The sequence below is a fragment of the Mus musculus genome, chromosome 6 (assembly GCF_000001635.26).
Source record: "Mus musculus strain C57BL/6J chromosome 6, GRCm38.p6 C57BL/6J".
NCBI lineage: Eukaryota > Metazoa > Chordata > Mammalia > Rodentia > Muridae > Mus > Mus musculus.
In genome coordinates, this window is record NC_000072.6 from 85,053,014 (window position 1) to 85,078,194 (window position 25,181).

The window sequence follows — 25,181 nt, forward strand, 5'->3', positions numbered from 1 at the left end:
AAGCAACAGAAAAGAAACTAAGACAACCAGTGATTAAAATACTCAAGTTCTGGGCCAGTGAAATGGCTCAGTATATAAAGACACTTGTCACCCAATAACCTAGACTTGATCCCTGGAGCCCAGATGACAGGAGAAAGCTGACTCCCACAAACTGTCCTCTGACCTCCACATATATGCCATAACATACATGTATTCTCAGTCTCTCTCTCTCTCTCTCTCTCTCTCTCTCTCTCTCTCTCTCTCCCCTCTCTCTCACACACACATACCTACCTCTCTCTCTCACTCGCTCACTCGCTCTCACGCACTCTCTCTCTCTCACATACTAAATAAATGAAGTAAATGTAAAATTTAAAAGTCTAGTCTTGCCGGGTACGGTGGCGCATGCCTTTAATCCCAGCACTTGGGAGGCAGAAGCAGGCGGATTTCTGAATTCAAGGCCAGCCTGGTCTACAAAGTGAGTTCCAGGACAGCCAGGGCTACAGAAAAACCCTGTCTCGAAAAAACAAAACAAACAAACAAACAAAAAAAAATGTCTAGTCTTAATTTATTGTCAACATTGGAGTTTAGCTTTCTTATTTAAGTGGAGAGATATCTTGGCATTGAGCACCTGCGTTTTTCTAGAGGACCTGGGTTCCATTTCCAGCAGTCCCAACAGGCAGCTCACAACCACCTGTAATTCCAGCTCCAGACTATCTGACCTCTTCTCACCCCCAAATGCACCAGCACATACCTCACACACATACTCAACCATACATACAAAAAAAATTAATAAATAAAAACAGGTTTTTTAAAAAACAATAAAAATTACTCCAATTTATGCCATGCTTATTTCAGTCTTACTTTGGGCAAAGTAAACATGAGCTCATGATAAAGCTTCAGACTTGTAAAATTTGGGCATAATTTTTATTTGCTGTGAAGTTACACAAAATTATTCCTCATTGTTTTATGCTTGCTATTATCTAGATAATAAATGTGAAGGTCACAAAATGGTTATATTTACTTTTACTCTCTTTAACAGTGCTTACACTTACATTTTGGTTCATGACATTTCTTAAATACCCAGTGTGTCTAATGTTACTGTTAGTCTCAAAGACTATAAAGACAGAATTAGGAAAGCATAGTTTATTAGGAACATCCTTAGCAGTACAATGAAAAGTGATTGATGTGTATGTAAGTTTCTCTACTGTCCGATGTTCTCTTTTTCAAAGAACAAAACTATTCACAAAATACAAGAAATATAGGAAGTAACATTAGTTTGATCATCGTCTTTTCTGTGGTCATTTGTTTCTACTGGGATCGGACGTAGGATTAAAAAAAGTAACACTGAAGATGGATGAAAAGCTATACCATGGGATATTCAGCTCATGTAGACATGAATTAAACAAACTACTGGTTTTGTAAATATTTTTATTCATGTTGGTCTCTCTAGAAAACATATGGCTCAGTTGTGGTGACTCTAGCCTCTGTGATTTAACATCTGACCCAGTTCATAGTTCAGTAGAATAACCATTCCGTTTTTAAAGCAAATGAGTATTGAAGTGGGAAGAACTCAACTGCTCAACTACCACTGCTCAGCAGTTAAGAGCACTTGCCACTCCTGCAGAACACCCTTGTTTGATTCCCAGAAGCCACATAGAAAGTCACTATCTGCATCTCCAGGTCCAGGGGATCTGACTCCCTATTCTTGGCTTCTGTAAGCACCAGACACACGGAAGACAAAACACTCATACACATAAGTTTTTAAAGGTAATAGAGTGACTGGAGAAATGGCTCAATGGTTAAATTCACTTTCTGCTCTTCAAAAGGATCTGGGTTCAGTTCCTAGCATTTACATCCACCTATAACTCTAGTTCTAGGAGTCCAATACCCTCTATTCTGCCTCTACACACATGTGATGCGCGTACATACATTCAAATACATATACATAATAAGCAAATAGTTCTTTAAATGCTTTAAAAAGCCAGTATAGAAATAACATTACTTGGAATTAAGCATCCTTTTATTTTTGATACACAAAATGCATTAAGTGCCTTAGTTTTTCCTGGTATTAAATGGTACATTATGGAAATTATTGACAAGCATAGGAGTAAAGAAACTAACATTATGACTCGTTTACCATACACTTTCCCTCTATCTAACCAAAAGAAGAGGAGTAAATGGAATCTGGACTAACACAAAGGTCTCTGCGACTGGGAAACAAAAGCTGACAACAATATATGTACATCTGTACTGCCTAGTCTTCTGTCAACTTGACACACAAACTACAGTTACCTGAAAGGAGGAAACTTAAGTTGAAAAAGTGCCTCCATAAAATCTGTCTATAAAAAAAGGTCTATCAAAGGTATATTCTTAATTAGTGATAGATGGGGGAGGGCCCAGTGCATTGTAGGTGGTTCCATCCCTGGGATGGTGGTTCTGGGTTCTATAAGAAAGCAGGCTGAACAAACCTGGGAAGCAGTCCCGTAAGCAGCATCTCTCTGTGGCCTCTGTATCAGCTCCTACCTCCAGGTTCCTGCCCTATTTCCCTGCCCTGACTTCACTCAATGGTAAACAGCAATGTGTGTGTGTGTGTGTGTGTGTGTGTGTGTGTGTGTGTGTGTGTGTGTGTGTGTGAAGGTGTGCATAGAGATCAGATGTCAACATAAGATTTCTTCCTCAATTGCTCTCCAACCTATATCTTAAGTAAGACTCTCTCGCTGAAACTGGAGCTCACTGATTTAACTAAGCTGGACAGCCAGTAAGCTCCTGTGATCTTACAGCTTCACTTCCCAAGTGCTGGGATTACAGCCACCTTTTTTGTGGGTGCTAGAGATCTAAACTCCATCCTCAAGGTGCCCTTTACCAATTAAGACATCTCCCTAGCCCTTGAGATGTATTCTTCACTAACTTATTTTAAGCATTAAGGTTATGTTGAAATTATAGACATGAGCTCCACTCCTAGCTGTATTAAATATATTCTAATATCAGAATGAATATAAAATAAACTGTATTTTAAACACTTATTTAAAAAAAACAATCTTTTTCTTTAAAAAAAAAAAAAGGAAAACAACTGAACAAATACACCACCATATAATAATTTGGAAGAGGGAAGTTTCATGGGACCTTACCCCTAAACAAAGAACTAAGGACAACTAAGAAATGTTGAAAACAGAAAAATATTCTTCCTCACAATGAACCCTCTTACTGGCTATGCAAAGCAAAACGCCAATCCAAAAATCATATACATACAAACAACACTAAATGAGCTGAGAAAGTTATATTACTATAAATGTACATATATGCATAACAACATTTTTAAGAGGTTTGGATTTGAAATAGAGAAAAACATGGGACACAAGAGGGATTGGAAGGGGAGTGGGAAGGGAGAAAAGAAAGCATATAGCTCCACTCTCAGCCCTCAAAGTGATTGTTTTAAATACTTTTATACTAGCTGGGCATGCAGCTCAGTTGGTAGAGTATGTACAAAATATAACATGTTTTGAACCCTAGAAATACATAAACATACTCAGCTCTACAGGTGGTATGTGATAGATAGATAGATAGATAGATAGATAGATAGATAGATAGATAGAGCTTTTAAAAAAACAGTTTTAAGATAAACAAATAAACTCAAAATCTGGTGAGTTCCCTGGCAAAATGGCTAGAGGCACACAAAAAGCCTAGATCAGCATACAGATGGATCCACTGCATAGTACAGGGAAAGGGCCTTGGTATTGTTAGTGGGAAATAAATGAAAACTAAGTCTAGATACTGTCCTGTTTGCTGGTAACAGTTAAGAGAAATATACTTAAAATATCATAAATAAAATAGCAGCCCCACCTTAGTGTGACTCAAAAAGATCAAATAAAATTCTCAACACAGTTATAAAAATATCTCCAAATAGTACAAGTTATTTATCTAAAGCTTGGTGCTACTCGGGGCAACTTGCAGAAAACTCTGAGCGATAACAAACAAACTTGAAATCCCAGCTGACTACACAATGATAGAATCAGAGAGCAATATGCAAATCTCTTACAAAAAAAGTGAGGATTATTCAATATACAATGGAACTATTAACTGCATCCAAGCATGGTCATCTCAAGATAGCAAAGACATCATTTCTCATTTCTAAGGCTTTGGAGTTGCTAACCTGTGAACAAACTAAGCACTCTAAACACAGAAACTCAATTTTAAAATCCTTTTTTGGAGGCTGGAGAGGTGGCTCAGAGGCTAGAAGTATGTAGTGCTCTTCCAGAAGACCCTGGTTTGGATCCCAGCACCAACATAGGGGCTAAAACTATTACTCCAGTTCCAGAGGTTCCAATGCCCTCTTCTGGCCTTTGAACACTTCACTCTGAACACACATGAAGGCAAACCACTCATACACATAAAATAAAAATAATATCAATCTATAAAATAAAGTTCTCTAGTCTGGGAATAAAGCTAAGTGCTTATCTAGCATGTACAAGGTAAGGTTCTTTCCAAAAACTGAAGGAAAAAATTGGCCAGTCTATGAATGTGCATTTTAGTGTGAACTTGTGTCCCAGGCAAGTGATCCATCACTGAGATATTTCCTCAGCCCTCCTTTATAGTCTATGTTGTAGTTGTTTTTGGTTTTTATTTATTTCTGCCCATTTGTTTTCTTATGTTTCTTTTTTGAACAAGTTCTCATGCTGCCCAGAATGGTCTCTACCTCTGACTGCTGTCATGCCTCGCTTACTTGTTTAAATACTTGAACATAAAAACAGAGTCTACACTTACCCTCTTGCCCTTAACCCTCTTGAAGATCCTTGACTGTGCTTAACTGTCCTAGTCAGAATATAAATCTACACTATATAAACTATAAATATCATGACCTTAGAGATGGTACAGCTGTGCACTATACAATCTGCACAACTGTTCAAAGCTGCCAAACTTAAAATTGAACCTGGGACTATAACTCAGTGACAAGACAGGCAAGACAGATCACTTGTCTGGGATGCTAGAGGCCCTGGGTTAAGTTCCTCTGGCTGTACATCAAATACATGCTATTGTTTTGATGTCTGATTTTAGTATATAAGAAAATCAAACTAGCATGAGAATTTCCTATAGATTCTCTTCAATGTTTCTGAAGGACTTTTAATTTTTCATTTAATAGGTCTGGCTACAAGAACACTACAAGAGACAAAGTCTAACACAGCTCTTTCAGAGCCACAAGGCAGTGGTGTGCCTCTTTGAGGCACAGAATCGAATCTACTCAGGTATCCAAAAGGGATTTTACAGGCTCCCTTGACTTTTACTTATACCTTTTACTTGTTTGTTTTAAGGCATGGTCTCAAAAGTAGAGAAGGATGACCTTAAAGTTCTGATTCTCCTTCCCCCAACTCCAGAGTGCTGGACTCGCAGGAATACATCACCATGTATGGTTTTATGTGATGCTGGAAACTGAAATCCAGGCATTATGCATGTTAGATGAAAACTTTTATCAAGTGAGCTACACCTTCAGCCAGCTCTTCACTGACACTTGTAAGAGTTATTATGTCAGACACCACTTCCACACATGGTTGTCCTTGACAGTCAAGAAAATTTCCAGTAGCCTGTCACAAAGGAAAACCTTCTAAGACTCTGCCTCAAATATCCTGACAAATTTCTCTTCTCCTATCAATAAATATTTATAACCTAAAAATAATTTGAGCAGCAGAGAAACTGAGCTTCCAGGACTCAGTTTACTGTCAGGTAACATCACAAGCAGATCATTGTGCTTTCTCAACCTTCTTGGTATGAAAGTAAACAATTCTATTGCAAAGGGTTTTCCACTCAGTTCTATTACAGCCTAGTTTTGTTAGAGGTAGTTTGTAGAAAAGCCTATGGTAGTGCATCAATCACTGGACCATTCTAAAGAGCTATATTATTGCTTATAGTAACCATGTTACATAATACACCTCTTGAACATACTCAGCCTAACTGAAACTTGTAGCCTGCAACCAGCATCTCCTTCTCCCTATAGGCAGCCTCTAACAACCACTACTCCAGCTGGTCTCTGAGTTCAACTTTTTTACACTGTATTATGAGTTATTTCTCATGCAGTATTTGTCCTTATGTTCTAGGCTTATTTCTTTTATATATATAAAGAATATATATTTATATATACACACACACACACTTTGTCCTTTTTTATTATTTTTAATTTATTTTTTTACACTCCATATTCCATTCCCCGGCCCCCACATCCACCCTCTGACTGTACAACATCCCACACCGCCTCCCCTCCCCACCCGACCCCATCTCCATGTGGATGCCCCCATCCCTCACCCTATCTGACCTCTAAACTGCCTGGGGCCTCCAGTCTCTTGAGGGTTAGGTGCATCATCTCTGAATGAACAGACCTGGAAGTTCTCTATTATACATGTGTTAGGGGCCTCATATCAACTGGTGTATGCTGTCTGTTTGGTGGTCCAGTATTTGAAAGATCTCAGGGGTCCAGATTAATTAAGACTTCTGGTCCTCCTACAGGATCACCCTTCTCCTCAGCTTCTTTCAGCCTTTCCTAATTCAACAACAAAGGTCAGTTGCTTCTGTCCATTGATTGGATGCAAATATCTGCATCTGACTCTTTCAGCTGCTTGTTGGGTCTTTCTGAGGGCAGTCATGATAGATCCCTTTTTGTGAGCGCTCCATGGCTTCAGTAATAGTGTCAGGCCTTGGGACCTCCCCTTGAGCTGGATCCCACTTTGGGCCTGTCGCTGGACCTTCTTTTCCTCAGGATCCTCTCCACTTTCATCCCTGTAATTCTTTCAGACAGGAACAATTATGGGTCAGAGATTTGACTTTGGGATGGCAACTCCATCCCTCACTTGATGTCCTATCTTCCTGCTGGAGATGGACTCTATAGGTTCCCTCTCCCTACTGTCAGGCTTTTTATCTAAAGTCCCTCTCTTTGAGTCCTAGGAGTCTCTCATCTCCCAGGTCTCTAGTGAAAACAATTCTTACCAATAAAAGAATAGCTGGGGGAATCACCATCCCTGACCTCAAGCTTTACTACAGAGCAATAGTGATTAAAAACTGCATGGTATTGGTACAGAGACAGACATGTTGATCAATGGAATAGAATTGAAGACCCAGAAATAAAACCACAAACTTATGGTCACTTGATCTTTGACAAAGACGCCAAAAATACACAATGAAAAAAAGAAAGCACCTTCAATAAATGGTGCTGGTCTAACTGACTGTCTGTATATAGAAGAATGAAAATAGACCCATATTGTCACCTTGTACAAAGCTCAAGTCCAAGTGGATCAAGAACTTCAGCATAAAACCAGGTACACTGAATCTATTAGAAGAGAAAGTGGGAAAGAGCTTTGAACTCATTGGCACAGGGGAAAATTCCTAAACAGAACTCCAATGGCTCACGCTCTAAGATCAACAATTGATAAATGGGACCTCAAGAAACAGGAAAGCTTCTGTAAAGCAAAGGACATAGTTGATAAGACAAATCAGCAACCTACAGATTGGGAAAAAAATCTTCACTAACCCCACATCCAATAAAGGGCTAATATCCAAAATAGATAAAGAACTCAAGAAGTTAATCACCAAAAAACCAAACAACCCAATCAAAAAATGGGGTATAGAACTAAACAAAGACTTCACAACTGAGAAATTTCAAATGGCTGAGAAGCACCTAAAGAAATGTTCAAAGTCCTTAGTGGTCAGAGAAATGCAAATCAAAACGACTCTGAGACCAATCAGAATGGCTAAAATCAAAACCTCAGGTGACAACACATGTTGGAGAGGATGTGGAGAAAGAGGAACATTCCTCCATTACTGGTGGGATTGCAAACTGGTACAACCACTCTAGAAATCAATCTGGAGGTTCCTCAGAAAATTGGAAATAGGTCTACCAGAAGACCCAGCTATATCACTCTTCTGAATACCCAAAAGATGCCCCACCATGCCACAGGGGAATGTGTTCCACTAGCGGCCTTATTTGTGATAGCCAAAAGCTGGAAACAACCTAGATGCCCCACAACTGAAGAATGGATACTGAAAATGTGGTTCATTTACACAATGTAATACTACTTAGCTATTAAAAGGAGGACATCCTGAGTTTTACAAGCAAATGGATGGAACTAGAAAATATCATCCTGAGTGAGGTAACTCAGACCCAAAAGGACATGCATGGTATGTACTCACTGATAAGTGGATATTAGAAAAAAAAAAAAAGTACAGAATACCCAAGATACAGTCCACAGAACTCAAAAAGCTCAGCAAGCTGAAGTACTGGAGTGAGGACACCTCAGTCCCACTTGGGAGAGAGAAGAAAGCAATCACAAGTGGGGAGGGAGGGACATGGAAGGGAAAGGAGATGGGGTGGGAAGGGAGGGAGGTAAGGGGGAACCTGATCTGGTATTGAGTGAGGGAAAAGGACTGAGGCCCTGAGGGCCAGCAGAAAGAATGTAAACAGGCAACCTCAGGAAATAGGAGGTTGGGGGAATCCCCCAGAAGGCTTATTTCACTTAATAAAATGTCTTCCAGATTAAATCCTTTCTTTAAGTATGTGTGGCCTTTTACTGTGTATATACATGCATGCTTGTAAACACCATGTTTCCTTCATCTATTGGTGAATCATACTGGTTCTACTTTTAACTTTTTGAGGACTCTCCACACTGTTTTCCATAATGGCTGGACCAAGGCACAGTTCCACTAGCAGTCTATAGCGATTTTCATTCGATCTTTACCAACACTTACATTGTCTTTTTTTTTTCTGTTTTTAATCGTGGTCTTATACAGTGCAGGCTCCTCCTGAACTCCTGGTTCTTCTGCTTCTACCTCCCAAACACTGGGATTAAGGCGTGCATCACCAAGCTGTGTTTCTTTTGTCTTTTTCATAATGATCATCTGAATAGGTATGAGGTAATGATGTGATATCTCATAGCAGTTTCAATTTCATCTCTCTGATGATTAGTGATGTCAAGTATTTCTTCATATAACTACTAAAAAGAAAAAGCCAACTATCTGATTCAGTACTAGTCACACATATAGATACTTATACTTTAAAACTGACTTAAAAGTTCAAACAAAATAAAGCCCTTACTTAAAAGGATATTCTTTCCCTAGAATGCAACAAACACTTGGCAACTCCTTGCTGCATAAAAATGGTCTTTTCTGGATGGAAAGCTGACCTGAACCATTATCTTGAGAAGTCTTTACCCACCCTTAGGAGTGTACAACTGCCCTTTCCTTAACACACACACACACACACTCTCTCTCTCTCTTTCTCTCTCTCTCTCTCTCTCTCTGTCTCTCTCTCTCTTTCTCTTATTTATACTATTTGCATTAAACTCTTTTCTCCATCAACTCCAACTTTCAGGAAAAAAAAAAACAATTCAACTCATCTTCAATAGAAAGAGTGTAGTAGATAGGGTGGTGGTAGAGCACCTGAGTACAAGAAACCCAGAGTTACATACAAAACAAATGAGCTTTGCTGAGCTAGGAGAATGTAAGCAAACAAGTAGGTGGTGGAGCAACGGGAAGGAAAGAAGCAGGCAAACAGATGGTAAAGAGATGGGAAAGGAAGAAAAGCCAAGCACTATGAAGAGGCACTGCTGTTCTTGCTCCTTAGGAAATGGTGAGTTACTCTGTCCACCAATAGATCCCTTAATAAATACAAGTGCCAGTGGGCCCATGCCTACTCCTTTGAGAACACTGACTACTGTGTGAGTTGCTGTGACTCCCAGAGCTGCATCCTAGCCCAGGCAGTTGAGCAGTACCTGCAGAGTTGGAGACCCACACCTGACTCACCATGTCCTGCTCTGTTTGCTTCTCATCACTGACCTTTTGCTAATCTCTCTAGTTGTTTGTTATGGTTGTTCAACCATGAGACTGGACAACTCTATGTTGAATTACAGTTTTTCCAAGCTCTGTCTAACTTTGACCAGGGGTTTATCTCCTTTGGAATCTTTGGGTTGGACAAACATTTATTTAACCTTTCAAAAGAAGATGTCATTGTTGATGCATAGGTGGCAGCACAGGTGCCACTACCATAAGCAAGTATGTGATGAAGAAATGGGAGAGAAAGAGAAGCAGAGTGGCTTGTGCACTATGAAGAGAGGAGGAACTGGAGACATGAGAGTAGTGAGGAACAGCCTGATGTAAGTAGCCTTTGCTGCCACCTGAGGCCATAGTGATTGTCAGACCCATGCTGCCTCTAAGAGCAATCTATGTCTGGGTCCATGGCCCTGCGGCAGCAAGGGTCTATGTCAATATTCATGGCCATATTACCATCAAAGTGATGGCCATGAGGATGTCCCTGATATGGGCTGCTGCCTGGGGCCATGGTGACATCCAAGGACTGAGAAAAACTGGCCCACTCCTCACCTGAGAAGGTGGGACAGCTAACTCAAAAAGCAGGAGAGCTAGCTCTGCCTCTCAGTGGCTGTAGCACTCAGGTATTCCTGTACTTTACCTGGGCAGTACAGTAGAGGTGGGACAGAAAAATATATAACCTAAACATAGTGATATTCACTTCTTAGCAATAAGCGCGCACACACACAGAGTACATACATTCATCTAGACTAGAAACCATGGAGACTGAACACATGCTGTACTAAGGAAGTAACCTATTACTTTTGGTTGTGGTGGTTTGAATGAGAATGTTCCCCAACCATAGGCTCATGTATCTGCACGCTTAGTCCCCAGTTGATGATGTGTTTAGACGGATTAGGAGGTGTGACCTTGATGGAAGAGGTGAACTTGTTGGAGAGGGCGAGCTTTGAGGTTCAAAAGAAGACCCAGTGTCTCTCTCTGTGGCTGTCTCTCGGTCTGTCTCTGTCTCTGTCTCTCTCTCTGTCTCTCTCTCTCTCTCTCTCTCTGATTCAACATCCTCTCCTGGCCTCCACAGGCACTGAACAAACACATAGTACATAGACATACACATAAAATTAAAAAATTAAATAAAATAAAATTCTTAGACTCAGTGAGATGATTCAGTGGGTTTCAAAGACACTTCCCACACACTAGAGTTCAATCCTTGGGATCCCCTTGGTAGAAAAAGAGAACGGACTCACACAAGTTGTCCTCTGATCTTCATATGCCCACACACTATGGCACACTCCCAAAAATAAATAGATAAAGTGTAATTTTTAAAATATTTTTTAAAAAAGATGAGCAAGATGGTCTTGGGGGTATAAGAGCACTTGCTGAAAGCCTGAGGGCCTGAGCCCAATATCGGAATTGGAAGGAGAATGAATTCCATAAAGCTGCCCCCGATCTCCACCCAAGCGCCATAGCGTGGATGCACCCCCATACACATCACACACACAATGACCCTGATTCCACAGGGCTCCATGGCACGCAGGCACCCCCACAAATACCATACACACACAACAATAATGATTTCAATCATAACTAAAATATAAAATATTACTAAAGAGGTTACTGTTATAAAAATAAATAATCTATAATGAATGATGTCTTTCCCTTCAATGACTACCAAGGACAGACTTTATTGGAATCTACTAAAAGACTTTCATATATTTTTTTCACATTAAAATTTATAACAGGACCTCCTTTGTCTGGCCAGATGCTACAAACTGTTAAACACTACCAACTTGCTAAAATTCATTATTAGTATTAATGATAGATTCTTTTGGTCCCTACTCAAGGGAGTTAGAGGCAGCAATATATCCGGAATTCAAGGGCAGTCTCAAATATATGGCAATTTTAAGGCCAGTCTAGGCTACCAAAGACCTTGTCTCAAAGATAAAAATGAAACATCCTTCTGATATCTATTTTTGTATAAATAAGTGAAAATCTTGGAGAATGGGGCAATCTGATTTCCTAATTGGCAGCTGCTAGACCCTCCCTTGCTCTCATTGCCTTCAGCAAAAGGGCTATCAGTCAAGCAGATGGCCAAATCGACCTTATACCACTAGACATTTGGAACACTCTGCAGCTGCCTTGGGGAAGCTAAACAATGACCCCAACTGCTTGCTTGCTCTGATCTCCAGAAATGAAAACATATGTCCACACAGAAAACAAAACATAGGTCACTGTTCACAACAACTACAAAATGGAAATGATCAAAATATGCACCAATTTAATGATCAAATAAAATTTTATGGACATAAAGTATGTCCGTAAAATGGAGTATTATTCAGCAATGGAAAGAAATGAAGTACAGATATGCACCTGCACGGATGAGCCTTGAGAACATTACCATAGTAACAAAAAATAATAATTCTTGTATAAGTCTGTTTACACAAAATGTCCACATGTCTAAAATAGCCAGACTCATAGAGAAAGCAAGAAAGAAGCTGGGTGTGGTGATGCACGCCTCCCTGTAAGCCCAGCACTTAGGAGATGGAGGCAAAAGAGTCTGGAATTCAAAGTCATCCTAGACTACATATAACAAGTTCAAAGACACCCCTGAACAACAACAAAAAAAAGTAAGAGGGAAGTAAGAACGGCATGGAGGAGAGGAAACAATGAAAAGTGACTTACAGAATGTGTTTCTCTGGGAAAAGATAAAACGGTTCTAAATTAGACTATGGTCATTGTTGCTCAACTCTGTGAATATACTGCACGTCATTCAGTCACATGTTCTAAACAATATGTAAATCATGTTATACGAATTATAGCTCAACAAAGCTACTTTTTTCAGATGGGATTTCAAATCCCCCTGGCTAGTTTTAAACTTGCTGTGTAGGCAACCATGACCCTGAGCTCCCAATCTTCCTGCCTCCACCACCTAAGTGCTGAGATTGCAGGCATGAACCTCCACACCCAGCTATAAAAATACTTTTTAAATGGCAATATATGTCAGTATTCAAGTTAAAAATTTAAAAACAAAAATTTAGATACAATTAGAGTGAATGCTAATTGCTCTGACCCATCAATCAAAATAAGGAAATGACTACTATTAGTTAAATGTGATGTATAAAAGATGGAGAGATGGCTTAGCGTTTGAGAGCACTACCTACTCTTCCAGAGGACCCAGGTTCAATTCCTAGTATCCACACAGCAGCTCACAACTATCTGCAGGACCTGTTCCAAGGGATTTGCCACCCTCAAACAGATATACATGCAGGCAAAACACTAACATACATAAAATAATTTTTAAAAGAGTAGAAATACAGACATGGAATTTGAAAAATGAAAATATAGGCTGTTGTTCATATTCATAACTGATTTCAAACCAGAATGAATAGTACTTGGGATGTGAGGGTAATCTGCTTGTGACATCTGTAACCCCACTGATCACTATGGCTGACGGGGCTGACATGGCTAGCTAGGCAGGTGTTCCCTTCCTTCTTCATTGCTCAAGAAGCAACCTTCCCAAGCTGCACTGAGGATAACCTCCATGAGCGGAGGACTCTCTTTAGCCAAGGGTTTAACTGTGGTTGTGTCTCTATGCCATAGCCTCAAAAGAAGTTCTCAGCCATGTACGGTTGTGGTGCGTGCCTTTAATCGAAGCTGGAGAGGTAGAGGCAGGCAGATCTCCATGAGTTTCAAGGCCAGCCTGATCTATTTGCTAAGTTCTAGGACAAACAGAGAGCTACATAATAGAGAAACCCTGTCTCAAAAAAAAAAACAAAAAACAAAAACAAAACAAAAAACAAATAAATAAATAAATAACACAAATCCTTGAGCCAGAAACAGCAGGTCTCTGGTTCAGCAGGTAAAGAAAGGCACTTGTTATAGAGCCTAGCAACCTGAGATCAATCCTCAGAATTTACATGATAGAAGAAAAGAACATACCCTGCAAGTTTCCTCTGACCTTCAGAGTGTGCTATGGCATCAGCATGTGTGTGTACACAAACACATACATACATATGTACATACACATATGAATGTTAAAAAAGTTTAATCCACATCTTTTTTTAAGATTTATTTATTATTATATCTAAGAACACTGTAGCTGTCTTCAGATGCACCAGCAGAGGACGTCAGATCTCATTACAGATGGTTGTAAGCCGCCATGTGGTTGCTGGGCTTTGAACTCAGGACCTTAGGAAGAACAGTCTGTGCTCTTAACCACTAAGCCATCTCTCCAGCCCTAATACAAAACTTCTAATACTATAGCCAGAGAAAGCAACTAGACCTAATAGGGTCATGTAATAGTTCCTGCACCTTTTTTATTGTTACTAACAATGTCCTCATAAAGTAAAAGACTTCATAATTCACACACACAGAACCAGAAGAAAAAGAATTCAGTTACAATAATGAAAAAAATTGGGGGAGAATAGGTAACATGTTTAAATTATAATGTATATATTACTAAAGCCAAGATACCAACATGATTAAGTTACAATGTATTACTAAAGCCAAGAAAATTAAACAGCAAAATTCAGTTTATACAAATACACACTACTGGTGCTGGACATAGAGCTCAGTTGGTCGAATGCTCACCTGACAGGCAGCAGCGAGCCTGTTCAGTCACTAGCATGACTGTGATAAAACTAAGCTTGATGAGGCTAAACTATAATCCCAGCTCTTAGGAAGTATGATGAAGATCAGAAGTTCAAGGGTACCCTCAGCTAGAGAGCAAGTATGAAGACAGCCTGGAATAAGGGAAACTACATATCCATGCTAGAAATAAAAGACAAAATGTACTACTATTTCACTGAGGGTTAACACACTAAATCACAGTAATCTAAATTAAAGTTATTTATTACATAAAACAACAGCAATCAGAAACCACAAGCAACTCAAGACAGCATGTCCTGATAAGAAATTCTTCCTAAAATTCTGGTGATTCTAAACCCTCAACTTAACAGACAAATTTCTTAACATAACATTTTCAGTCACTCTACTATCACTTTAGTTACTGAAAGCCAAATAGTAATAGCCACTAATAACATATGTAGGAGAATATTAGTGAGTGACAACTGGGCTTTTAGAAAGGACTACGACGAAATGTAAATCACTGGCCTTTCCCACAAGAAAACAGTAAAGGAGAGGAGCACGACCAAGATCATGGTCATGATGTTGATTCAGAGGAAAAGGAATCAACTCTGTGAAAGAACTGGCACAATAAGAAACGGGAGTTAAAAATCACCTGGGGCAGGGGGAAAGATGGGGTTCAATTCAGTGGAAGAGCATTGTGTGGCATTCCAAGGCTCTGGGTTGTGGGGGTGGGCAGAGGGGAGGAAAGACAAACTATTAAGGACAGTTATTTCCAGGAATGACACTGAGAAAACTTGCTTGGCACCAAAAATGGAGCCTGGAGAAGAATGCTGTGCAAGTGAAGCTAAAAGTAAAAGTCCCAGTCTTGGTCACTCGTGACAGGGACAACTCTCCCCATGAAAATGCCAACACTGATTAGTGATGCTCTATGGAGGGAGGCGCATTGATATATATTGTACAAGGAGGGGTAAAGATGATTTTCAACTCATGTACTGAACAGAGACCAGAAAGTACTACAGGAAAGGATTGGAAGGAACTAGTTCTAGGACACCAGGAAACTGAGGGGGGGGGTGTTCAAAATTGGGCTTGCTGAATAATTTTCAACAGGAAGTACAGCAGATGGCAATCCGCAACTAAGGCAGAACAAAAGTAGCGAAGAATCTGTGGGCTGTGCACAGTTCAGCTGAAGAGGGCTTGCCTGGCACACTGCAAGACATTGTGTTCCATCCACAACACCACAAAAAAATTAAAAAGACGGAAAGGCAGGGTGTTCAGTGCAGTGTCTGAGCTGGGAACAAGAAACCCATTTCCCTTCCTCTGCGACCTTGGATAAGTCACTCCTCTTCCAGGCATCTCGTCTGATACAGAGGGAACGGTAACTGTACCCCAGCGGTAGGATTGCTCAACGGCTTCCATAGATGTGTTTGCACATTAACTCACACAATGCCTCACGCTCTGTGTAACAAGTGCAAGGTAAGTAAGCCGAGAAAGGCCGGGTACGTCCTGACATCTCCACGGGCAATGCAGGTGGAAGCTCTCGGAGAAGGTGTCAGGGGAGGGAGCACAGAGCATGTCCAGGTAGTGGCAAGGTCCTGAGACTACACCTGGACTGGGTCGTCCTCACGAACTGGGCTCTCAGGCGAGGGAAGGTGGGAGGACACTTCCTCCAGGACCGAGAAAACCGGGACGCTCTCGGAGGACCTGTGATGGGCAGTTCCACAGCGCGCAGAGCCGGCGCTTGCTCCTGACTGAAGAGCAGCTAACCAAAGGGAGCGGCGGCCCAGTAGAGCCGCGCCTCACCCTTTCTCCTCAGAGTAGCTCCCCAGCAGGGCCTCGCCCAGGACGCGGGACACCCGCGACTCTCCCCACAGCCAGCCGCCGCGCTCCGCCTGCTCCAGCCGACCCGGCCCCGCCCCAGTACCTGAGCGTGGGCCCGATGCAGGCCGTGTCTGTGCTCTCGATCTCCCTCAGGATCCGCTCGTGCTCCGCCGCCGTCTCCAGGCTCTCCTCCGCCATCTTCGCCCGCTCCATCGCAGGGCGCTGCCGCGCGGCCCTCTCTCAGCGAGTACCCCACGATCCCTCTGCCCAGGATCTGCGGCCGCTGGGCCAGCACCCCGCAGCGCGACCCCGCCCTCGGATGCCACGCCCCCTGGCGTCAGCCGGGCCGCGAGCGTCGCGCGCAGCCCACTGGGATTCGTAGTTCTCTGGGTCAGGCTGAACTGGATTCTGCCCATTCACACACACTGAATCTGCGCAAATTGCCTCTACTTTGATATAGATGCAGAGCTTTACGACACATGTATACAGTGACATCAAATCAGGCAGTGGTACTAACCCAGCACATTTTTTTAAAATCGTTTATGTGTATTTTGCTTGTATGTATATCTGTGCACTACATGTATGCATGGTACCCAAGGAAATCAGCAGAAGGTGTCAGATCACCTGGGACTGGAGTTACAGATGGTTGTGATGTCACTAGTAGGTGCAGGGAAGAACCACAGTGTTCAGTGTTTATCAGCTGAGTCTTCTCTCCAGCCCCTAATATGAAGCCCAGGCTGGCCTTGCACTCATGATCATCCTGTTTCCACTTCTTCTTCTTCTTTTTTTTTTTTTTTTAGATTATAATATAATTATAAGATTTCTCCTTTCCCTTTCCTCCCTTCAAAGCCTCCTACATACCCCTTCCCCACTCCTCTTCAAATTCATGGCCCCTCTATTCACTGTTATTGTATGCATATATGCATATAAATATATACCTAAATATGTTCAGTTTGTATAATGTAACTTGAATGTATGTTTTCAGTACTGGCTGTTTCTGCCTCCACCTCTTAATCATTTCCTATGAGCAAGACCCACCACAACCAGCTTTCTTTTCTTTTCTTTTTTTCTCTTGAGAAAAGGTCCCATTATGTAGTCCTAGATAGAATTGAAATTCATTATGTAGATAAGATTGGCCCTGAACTCACAGATACCTACCTGCCTCAGCCCTCCAAAGTTCTGTATTTAAAGACATCTACCACCACATTTGGCCTTTTTTTATTATTAAAATAAAATTACATCGTTTTTCTACATTCCTTTTTCTTCCTTCCAGTCTACCTATGCACCCCTCACCTCCCACCCCAAAATCCTGGCCTTCTCTTCTCTAATTGTGTGTGAAGATGTGGATGTGTGTCTACACATAAATATACAGTTACAAGCTACTGAGTTGTTCAGTGTTGCATATATGTGATTTCAAGGCTGGCCACTTGGCATTGGATAACCAGCATAGAGGGCTCCCATAGAGAAAGACTCTCTTTCTCTCTCTCTCTCTCCTTTACTTGCCTGTAGTTCATAGGTGAATCTTCCCTGTAGTTTTTAGGAAACACAATCTCACAGCACATTTCCTGATCCTCTGGCTTTGAAATCTTTCTGACCCTCTCTTCAGAAATGTTTCCTGAGTCTTGGGTGCAGGAGTTGTGTTGTAGATGTAACCATTGGGACTGAGAACTCCATGGTCGTTCTTCTCTGTATTCTGACTGTTTGTGGTTTTCTGGAATGGTCACTGTCTGTTGCAAGAAACTTCTTTGGTGAGGTTGGGAGCCACACCTAAACTGTGGTTATAAGGTTATTTAGAATGCTATTAGCAATTATACTGGTTTACTACAGTAGCAGTAGTAGGTTCCCCTCTAAGATCCATAACCACACTAGCCCCAGCTAGTTTACTAGGCTTCCAATACCAGGAATGATTTCCCCCATGCCAAGTGGGCTTTAAATGCAATTAGACATCTTCTGGTTACAACCAAAGTATGATGGCCATTATTGTGCCTTTGGGGATCTCTGACTATGCTGGTAGTTGCTGTAGTTCTTAGGACTGTTGGTTGTCTCCCTCTACTAGTACTTGGAATAGCACCTTCTAGTTCTATGAAAGTTAGTCCTCAGGGAAGAGGTTTTCAGGGCAGATCCAGCTCTAGGTCCTATGTTCAAACTGCACAGTGTCTTCAGCAATAGAGACTTAGCCTCAACCTCTGGCAACCAGGGGCAATGGCAATAGCCTGTATTGTTTCAGGAATCTCTTGGGCTACCCTGACCAACAATTCAAAAGGTGGCTTCTTGTATCGAGTACTGGATTTTTTTTTATTAGGTAGTTTATGGCTCTTAAAGGGAACATTGTCAGCCCAAGTGGCTTAACTTCATTTAAGCTGTATATTCCTATGTATACATGCATTTGTATCAAGTGTAGTTGGGGGTGAATGAAAAATATGATGCCTTGTAGCTTTTACAAGCATCCTTAGTAGCCAGATGTCATTAATCCCAGCACACCGGAGGCAGAGCCAGGCAGATCTCAACACCAGTGGAGGAGTGAGACAGGAGGATCACTGTGAGTTGGAGTACACACTAGTGTACTCCATGGTGAGTTCCATGCCAGCCTGGACTGTAGAGTGAGACCCTACTGAAGAAAGAAAAGAAAAGAAAAGAAAAGAAAAGAAAAGAAAAGAAAAGAAAAGAAAAGAAAAGAAAAGAAAAGAAAAGGAGGAAGGAAATGAGGCCAGTAATATACCTTAGAGAAAAATTGTGCCACAGAGTGAATGCATTTGTGCTTTATCCTAAAGTTCCACTAATATAACAGACCATGTATCAAAAGCACCTAGAAACACATTTCTGATTTTTAAATACAGACTGGAGAGCTTACCTCTAGAAACTGATTCAGTCACTTGCATTTCATAAACTCCCCAGAATGCAATGTATTTTTTATTTGCGTGTGTGTGTGTGTGTGTGTGTGTGTGTGTGTGTGTATTATAAAGGAGGACTTGGAAGGCTTACTAGAGAGCAGGCAGGTTGAACATTACATGAACAGAGAACAGGGTTTTTGTCAAAGAAGGTTCTGAAGAAGCAAAGGGAAGGCTGAGAGTAAATGACTTGGGCCACAGATATAGGACTGTATTAACTGTTGATTAAAAAGGAAAGGCGCGTGGGGTTGAAGAAATAGCTCAGTAGTTAAGAGCACTGGCTACTCTTGCAGAGGACCCAGCACTCACATCATGACTCACAACCATCTGAAACTCCAGTTCCAAGGAATCCAGTGCCTTCTTCTGGCCTCTGTAGGCACCAAGCACACAAGGGGTGCATTACATAGATGCAGACAAAGCACTCATATTCAGAAAATTAAGAAAAAAAACTTTATATAAAAAGAAAAAGATACTTGATAGATATAAATTTATCTCCAAATCATGTTTTGAGTGGAAAAAACAAGGCACAAAACTATGTTCCCACTCGTTTAAATTTTCTATTTTGTTCTTTACACTAGGTATACCAAGCTGGCCTCAAACTCACAGAGACCTATTGAACGCTGCTGGAATTAAAGGCATTCACCACCATGCCTGACCCTACTCGTTTTTGTTTTTTAGATTTATTTTATGGATGTAAACATTTATCTAAAATGCATTTCTGTATACCATGGATATGTCTGGTACTCTTGGAGGTCAGAAGAGAACACTGGATTCCCTAAAACTGGAGTTATAGATGGTTTTGACTTGCCATGTGGGTGCTGGGAATCAAACCCACGTCCTCTGCAAGAACAGCAAGTGCTCTTAACTGCTAAGCCATTTCTCCACCCCACCTCCTTTTTTAAAGAATAAATATTCATGTGCAGCTGGGCATGATAGCACATGCCTCTTATCCTAGTTCTTGGGAGGTAGGAACAAGTTAGAGGTAGCCTGTACCATATGAGAGCCTGCTGCCAAAGAGCAAATAAAAAAATCACACATGTGATTGCATATACATACAATATTATAGAGGTAAAATAGAGCCAGAAAATTCCCCCCAAAAAAGTGTGAACAGAAGTACTCGTCAAGAGGACTACAAAGATATACTCTAGGACAAAAGTAAAGCAACTTCATTTTTCTTGGGCACTCTTGGCTTCCTCCAGAACATGGTGGTCACTAGCTAGAAATACATTTTAACAGTGAGCAGACAGCAGTGAGTCTAAAGCGTTCCAAGTTTCTGGTTTGCAGGAGGAAAACAAGTTAGTAACCCTGTCAGATTCCACACCACACTCCCTGGCTGTCCTCAGCCTACCTTATCCCATTACTCATTGGTAAAATGTCTCACATAGGTGTGGAGATTAAGGAGGACTTGGAGCCTTTCGTATTTCTGAAGATGTTTTGAAATATATGACACGGGGCTTCTTTTGATCCCCCATTTTAGCATGTTACTCAACAAAAAAAGCTTTTCCTGCAGAAAGCAAATTAGTCTGGAAGCCAGATGTGTACAGTAGTGATAAAACAGCCTCTACTAGCTCAACAGGTTGGATTTGGGTGGGGTTGTTTGTTTGTTTGTTTGTTTGTTTGTTTGCTGTAGCAACGAGGTCAGAGGCTCAATATCTTATTAATACAGGTGTGTGAGTCTAAGCAACTAACACAGAAAGATCTGGATGGGCTACCTTCAGTGAGGTCATGAGTCCAATGTCTGGACAGCAGCATTTCATAGCACTCCTGCCAATCCTCTGGCTCTTAAATTCTTTCCACCCTTTCTTCCATTGTGTTCCCTTTCCCTAAGCCTTGGGAAGCAGAGGATTGACAAGGATGGTGCAGTCAGGCCTGAGCTCTTAGATAAAGGTAGAGGCAGGAAGACCAGAGGGTTCACCCTCCACTACTTATGGCCAGCCTGGGCTACTTGAGATACTATCTGCAGATAATAAATGGAAAGATGAGGGATGGGTGGGTGGATGGATGGATAGATAGATAGATAGATAGATATACATACATAGATAGATACATAGATACATAGATAAATAGATACATAGATAGATACATAAGATTTGATTTTTTAAAACTTGGGAATTTAAGGTCACCCTTATCTGCATATGGAGTATGAGGCCAGCATATCACAAAAACAGAGATGTACTGGATATATACTCTTTATGTACTAAATAATACCTTCTAAACAGAAAGAATGTCAGATACACATAAAGCTACTAAAAAGCACTGGACCAAGGGTCCAGTGAGTCCCTGTGAGCCATTTTCAACATTAGCAGGGAGCAGATGCCTATAGCAGAAGATCCAAATTCGGGGCTCTTCGATTGTGCTTCACTCTCTTCAGGATTGAGAGTGTGCCTTGGTGGGATAGTGCTTACAAAGCACGGGCCAGCCAATGCACGGCTAAAGCCTAACTTCATCTCCAACACTGCTAAACATTTTTTTTTTTTTGAGACATAGTTTCACTATGTAACTCTCAATGTCACAGAACTCCATATATAGGCCAGGCTGGTTTTGAACTCACAGAGATTCACCTGCCTCTGCCTCCAGAGTGCTAGGATTAAGGATGTCTACCACTACACCCAATTTAAACAAATTAATTTTCAAGAGGATGTATCTCAGACATAAGACCCTGAGTTCCATCTCCAGCACTGCAAAAGAGAGGGGGAGGGGGGAAAGGGGGTTTAAATTTGTAAAATAAAGATAGGGCTAGAGTCTACCTACATTGGTGGAGTGCTCATTTACCTAGCATGCATGTACACCTGGATTCAGTTCCTATCACTACATAAGCTGGGTGCCTTAGTCAATGTTCTTAGTCCAGTGCTGTGGAGAGGCCATGATCACAGCAACTCTTACAAAAAGAAATCATTTACTTGGGGCTTGCTTACAGTTTCAGGGATTTAATCCATTTACCGTGGGAAGGAAGCATGGTGGCATGCAGGCAGGCATGTTGCTGAAGTAGCTGAGAGTTCTACATCCTGATCTGCAGGCAGCAGGAAGAAAGCCTCTGAGTTTAGAATGGGATTTTTCAAACTTCAAAGGGCACCCCCAGGGCCACTCCCTGATGACTAAGCATCCAAATGACTAAGCATTCAAATATATGAGCTTATGCGGGCCATTCTCATTCAAATCACCACACTGGGGGTGCTACCACATGCTTTTATCTCAGGATTCAGGGGGTCAGAGGAGGAGAATTAAGGTTCAAAATCAGCCTTTACTACATATGAAATCAAAAGCCAGCCTGGGCTTCATGGTGTTAAATAAATAAATAGGTGGGTGATAGGTACATTCATTGGTATATAGACAAATGGTATTTTAAAATACTTTTAAGTAGGAACTCACTCTATAGCCCAGCTGGCATCAAATTCATAGTGAACTCCCTGCTTCTGCCTCCCAAATAGTGGGCTGATAAATAGGCGCTTCTGCACTGGTTTTTTTAAATAGACTATCATTTGTTTATTCTTTGACAACATGACATACAAACAGTGTATCTTGATCACACACACTCTCAACTACCTTATTGCCTCCCAGGCATCCCCAGCTTGTCCCCTCAGTCCCCTCAACCTTTCACATCCTCTGCTCTTTCCTCGTTCCAAAACCTACAGTTAATGCTGCTTCCTGGAACGTTGCCCCATACTGTTGGCTTGACCATGAGTGAGTTACTGTAGCTTCAGGGAGTTCAGTTTAGTGGTGCTGTCCTGTCCAGAAGACAGACAGCCTTTCACAGGACTCCTTCCCATCCTCTGGCTCTTACATTTATCAGTGTGGTCAACAGAAACAGAACTTGGAGAGGGTTTGTACTTTAAACTTTCCGCTGATCTAATAGGCAATAGCACCACACACCTGGAAACTTAAAACAAATAAATTACCTTTTTTACTTAATTCATTTATTTTTTAAAGATATATCTTATTTTTATGTATCGGTATGCCTATGGGTATGCTGGTGTATGTGTGTGAGCCTCTTGTGGGGGGGGGGTATCTGCAGAGGGTGAAAGAGAGCATCAGATCACCTCCCCATGAGCTGGAGTTACTGGTGGTTGTAAGCCCACATCAATCATTAATCAAGAAAATGAGGTTTTTCAGCATGGCGGCCGGCGCGGCGGCTGCTTTAGCGTTCTTGAACCAAGAGAGCTGAGCCCGAGCTGGGGGCGTCGGGGGCCTGAGGGTCCCGGCCCCGGTCACAATGGACAGTTTCTTCTTCGGTTGTGAGCTCTCCGGCCACACCCGCTCCTTCACTTTCAAGGTTGAGGAGGAGGATGACACGGAGCACGTGCTGGCGTTGAACATGCTGTGCCTTACCGAGGGGGCCAAGGACGAGTGTAATGTGGTGGAAGTTGTGGCCCGGGATCACGACAATCAGGAGATCGCAGTTCCTGTGGCCAACCTCAGGTTGTCTTGCCAGCCCATGCTCAGTGTGGATGATTTCCAGCTCCAACCACCTGTCACCTTCCGCCTGAAGTCCGGTTCTGGCCCAGTTCGGATCACTGGCCGGCATCAGATCGTTTGTATAAACAACGACCTTTCTGAAGAAGAAAGTGATGATGAGAGCGAAGAAGATGAAATTAAGCTGTGTGGCATCCTTCCTGCCAAGAAGCACAGGAGCAGGCCCTAGCCCCCTGATCAGGTAACTGCTTGCTACAGGTGCCATGCTCCGTATGTTCCTGGACAAGTTCAAGAATGGTTTTCTCGATGAAGAGAATAGGGGGTGGGAGGGAGGGATGGACTGTGGTTCCTGAGGCTTCCCTTTTCTATTGGGGTGGGACAACCTTTGAACACCTCTTCTGACCCACCTAACCCAGATTCAGTCCCCAGCACTGCAAAAAAACAAAAAAACAAAAAAAAAAAAAAACAAAAAAAAAAAGAACATGAAGTTCAGAACACATTTTTAACACTTTGTACTTTTTTTGATAAATATCTAAATAAAGTGGTGTACGGTTGGTTGTTTTGCAAAAAAAAAAAAAAAAAAGAAAAGAAAAGAAAAGAAAATGAACTACAGGCTTAATTACAAACTGATGAAGGCAATCTCTTTTTTTATTGGATATTTTCTTTATTTACATTTCAAATGTTATCCTCTTTCCCCATTTCCCTCCCTCCCAGAAACCCCCTATCACATCTTCCCTTCCCCTGCTTCTATGAGGGTAGTCCTCCACCCACCCACCCACCCACCGACTCCCACCTCCCTGCCCTCCATTCCCCTACACTGGTACATCTATTGAGCTTTCATAGGACCAAGGACCTCTCCTCCATTGACACATAACAAGGGCATCCTCTGCAACATATGCAGCTGGAGCCATGTGTACTCCTTTGTTGATGGCTTAGTCCCTGGGAGCTCTTGGAGGACTGGTTAGTTGATATTGTTGTTCTTCCTATTGGATTGCAAACCCCTTCAGCTCCTTTGATCCTTTCTCTAACTCCTCTATTGGGGACCCTGCACTCAGACCAATGGTTGGCTGCAACCATCCATCTCTGTATTTGTAAGGCTCTGGCAGGGCCTCTCAGGAGACAGCCATATCAGGCTACTTTCAACATGTACTTCTTGACATCCACAATAGTGTCTGGGTTTGGTAACTGTATATGAGATGAATCCCTAGGTGGGACAGTCTCTGAATGGCCTTTCCTTCAGTCTCTGCTCTACACTTTATCTCCATATTTGCTCCTGTGAGTATATGGTTATCCTACTAAGAAGGACCAAAGCACCCACACTTTGGTCTTCCTTCTTCTTGAGCTTCCTGTGGTCTGTGGATTGTATCTTGGTTATTTGGAACTTTTAGGCTAATATCCACTTATCAGTGAATGCATAACATGTGTGTTCTTTTGTGACTGGGTTACCTCACTCAGGATGATATTTTCTAGTTCCATCCACTTGCCAAAGAATTTCATGAGTTCATCATTTTAATAGTTCCATTGTGTTAAATGTACCACATTTTCTGTATCTATTCTTCTGTTGAAGGACATCTGGGTTATTTCCAGCTCCTAGCTATTATAAATAAGGCTGCTATGAACACAGTGGAGTGTGTGTCCTTATTACATGTTGAAGCATCTTCTGGGTATATGCCCAGGAGTGATATAGCTGGGTCCTCAGGTAGA

At 41.7% G+C, this 25,181-nt stretch overlaps 1 protein-coding gene and 1 pseudogene across 6 annotated transcripts in view; one reads left to right on the plus strand and one right to left on the minus strand.

The window, feature by feature from the left end:
- Nucleotides 1-17,245, minus strand: part of Exoc6b (exocyst complex component 6B) — a 451,773-nt gene extending 434,528 nt beyond the window's left edge. For 2 of the 5 annotated variants that reach the window (XM_017321822.2, XM_011241500.2), the window contains exon 1: nucleotides 16,283-17,245. In XM_017321822.2, coding sequence (XP_017177311.1) covers nucleotides 16,283-16,392 — 110 coding nt within the window. In that variant the 5' untranslated portion in view covers nucleotides 16,393-17,245. The remainder of the gene's footprint in view (nucleotides 1-16,282) is intronic. The other 3 variants (XM_006506729.3, XM_006506728.3, NM_177077.2) reach the window with 3 other exon arrangements.
- A 5,923-nt stretch (nucleotides 17,246-23,168) lies between these two features.
- On the plus strand, nucleotides 23,169-24,113 carry Npm3-ps1 (nucleoplasmin 3, pseudogene 1; annotated as a pseudogene). The gene has a single exon (NR_002702.2). The product of NR_002702.2 is annotated as a nucleoplasmin 3, pseudogene 1 (transcript).
- Nucleotides 24,114-25,181: the final 1,068 nt, after the last annotated feature.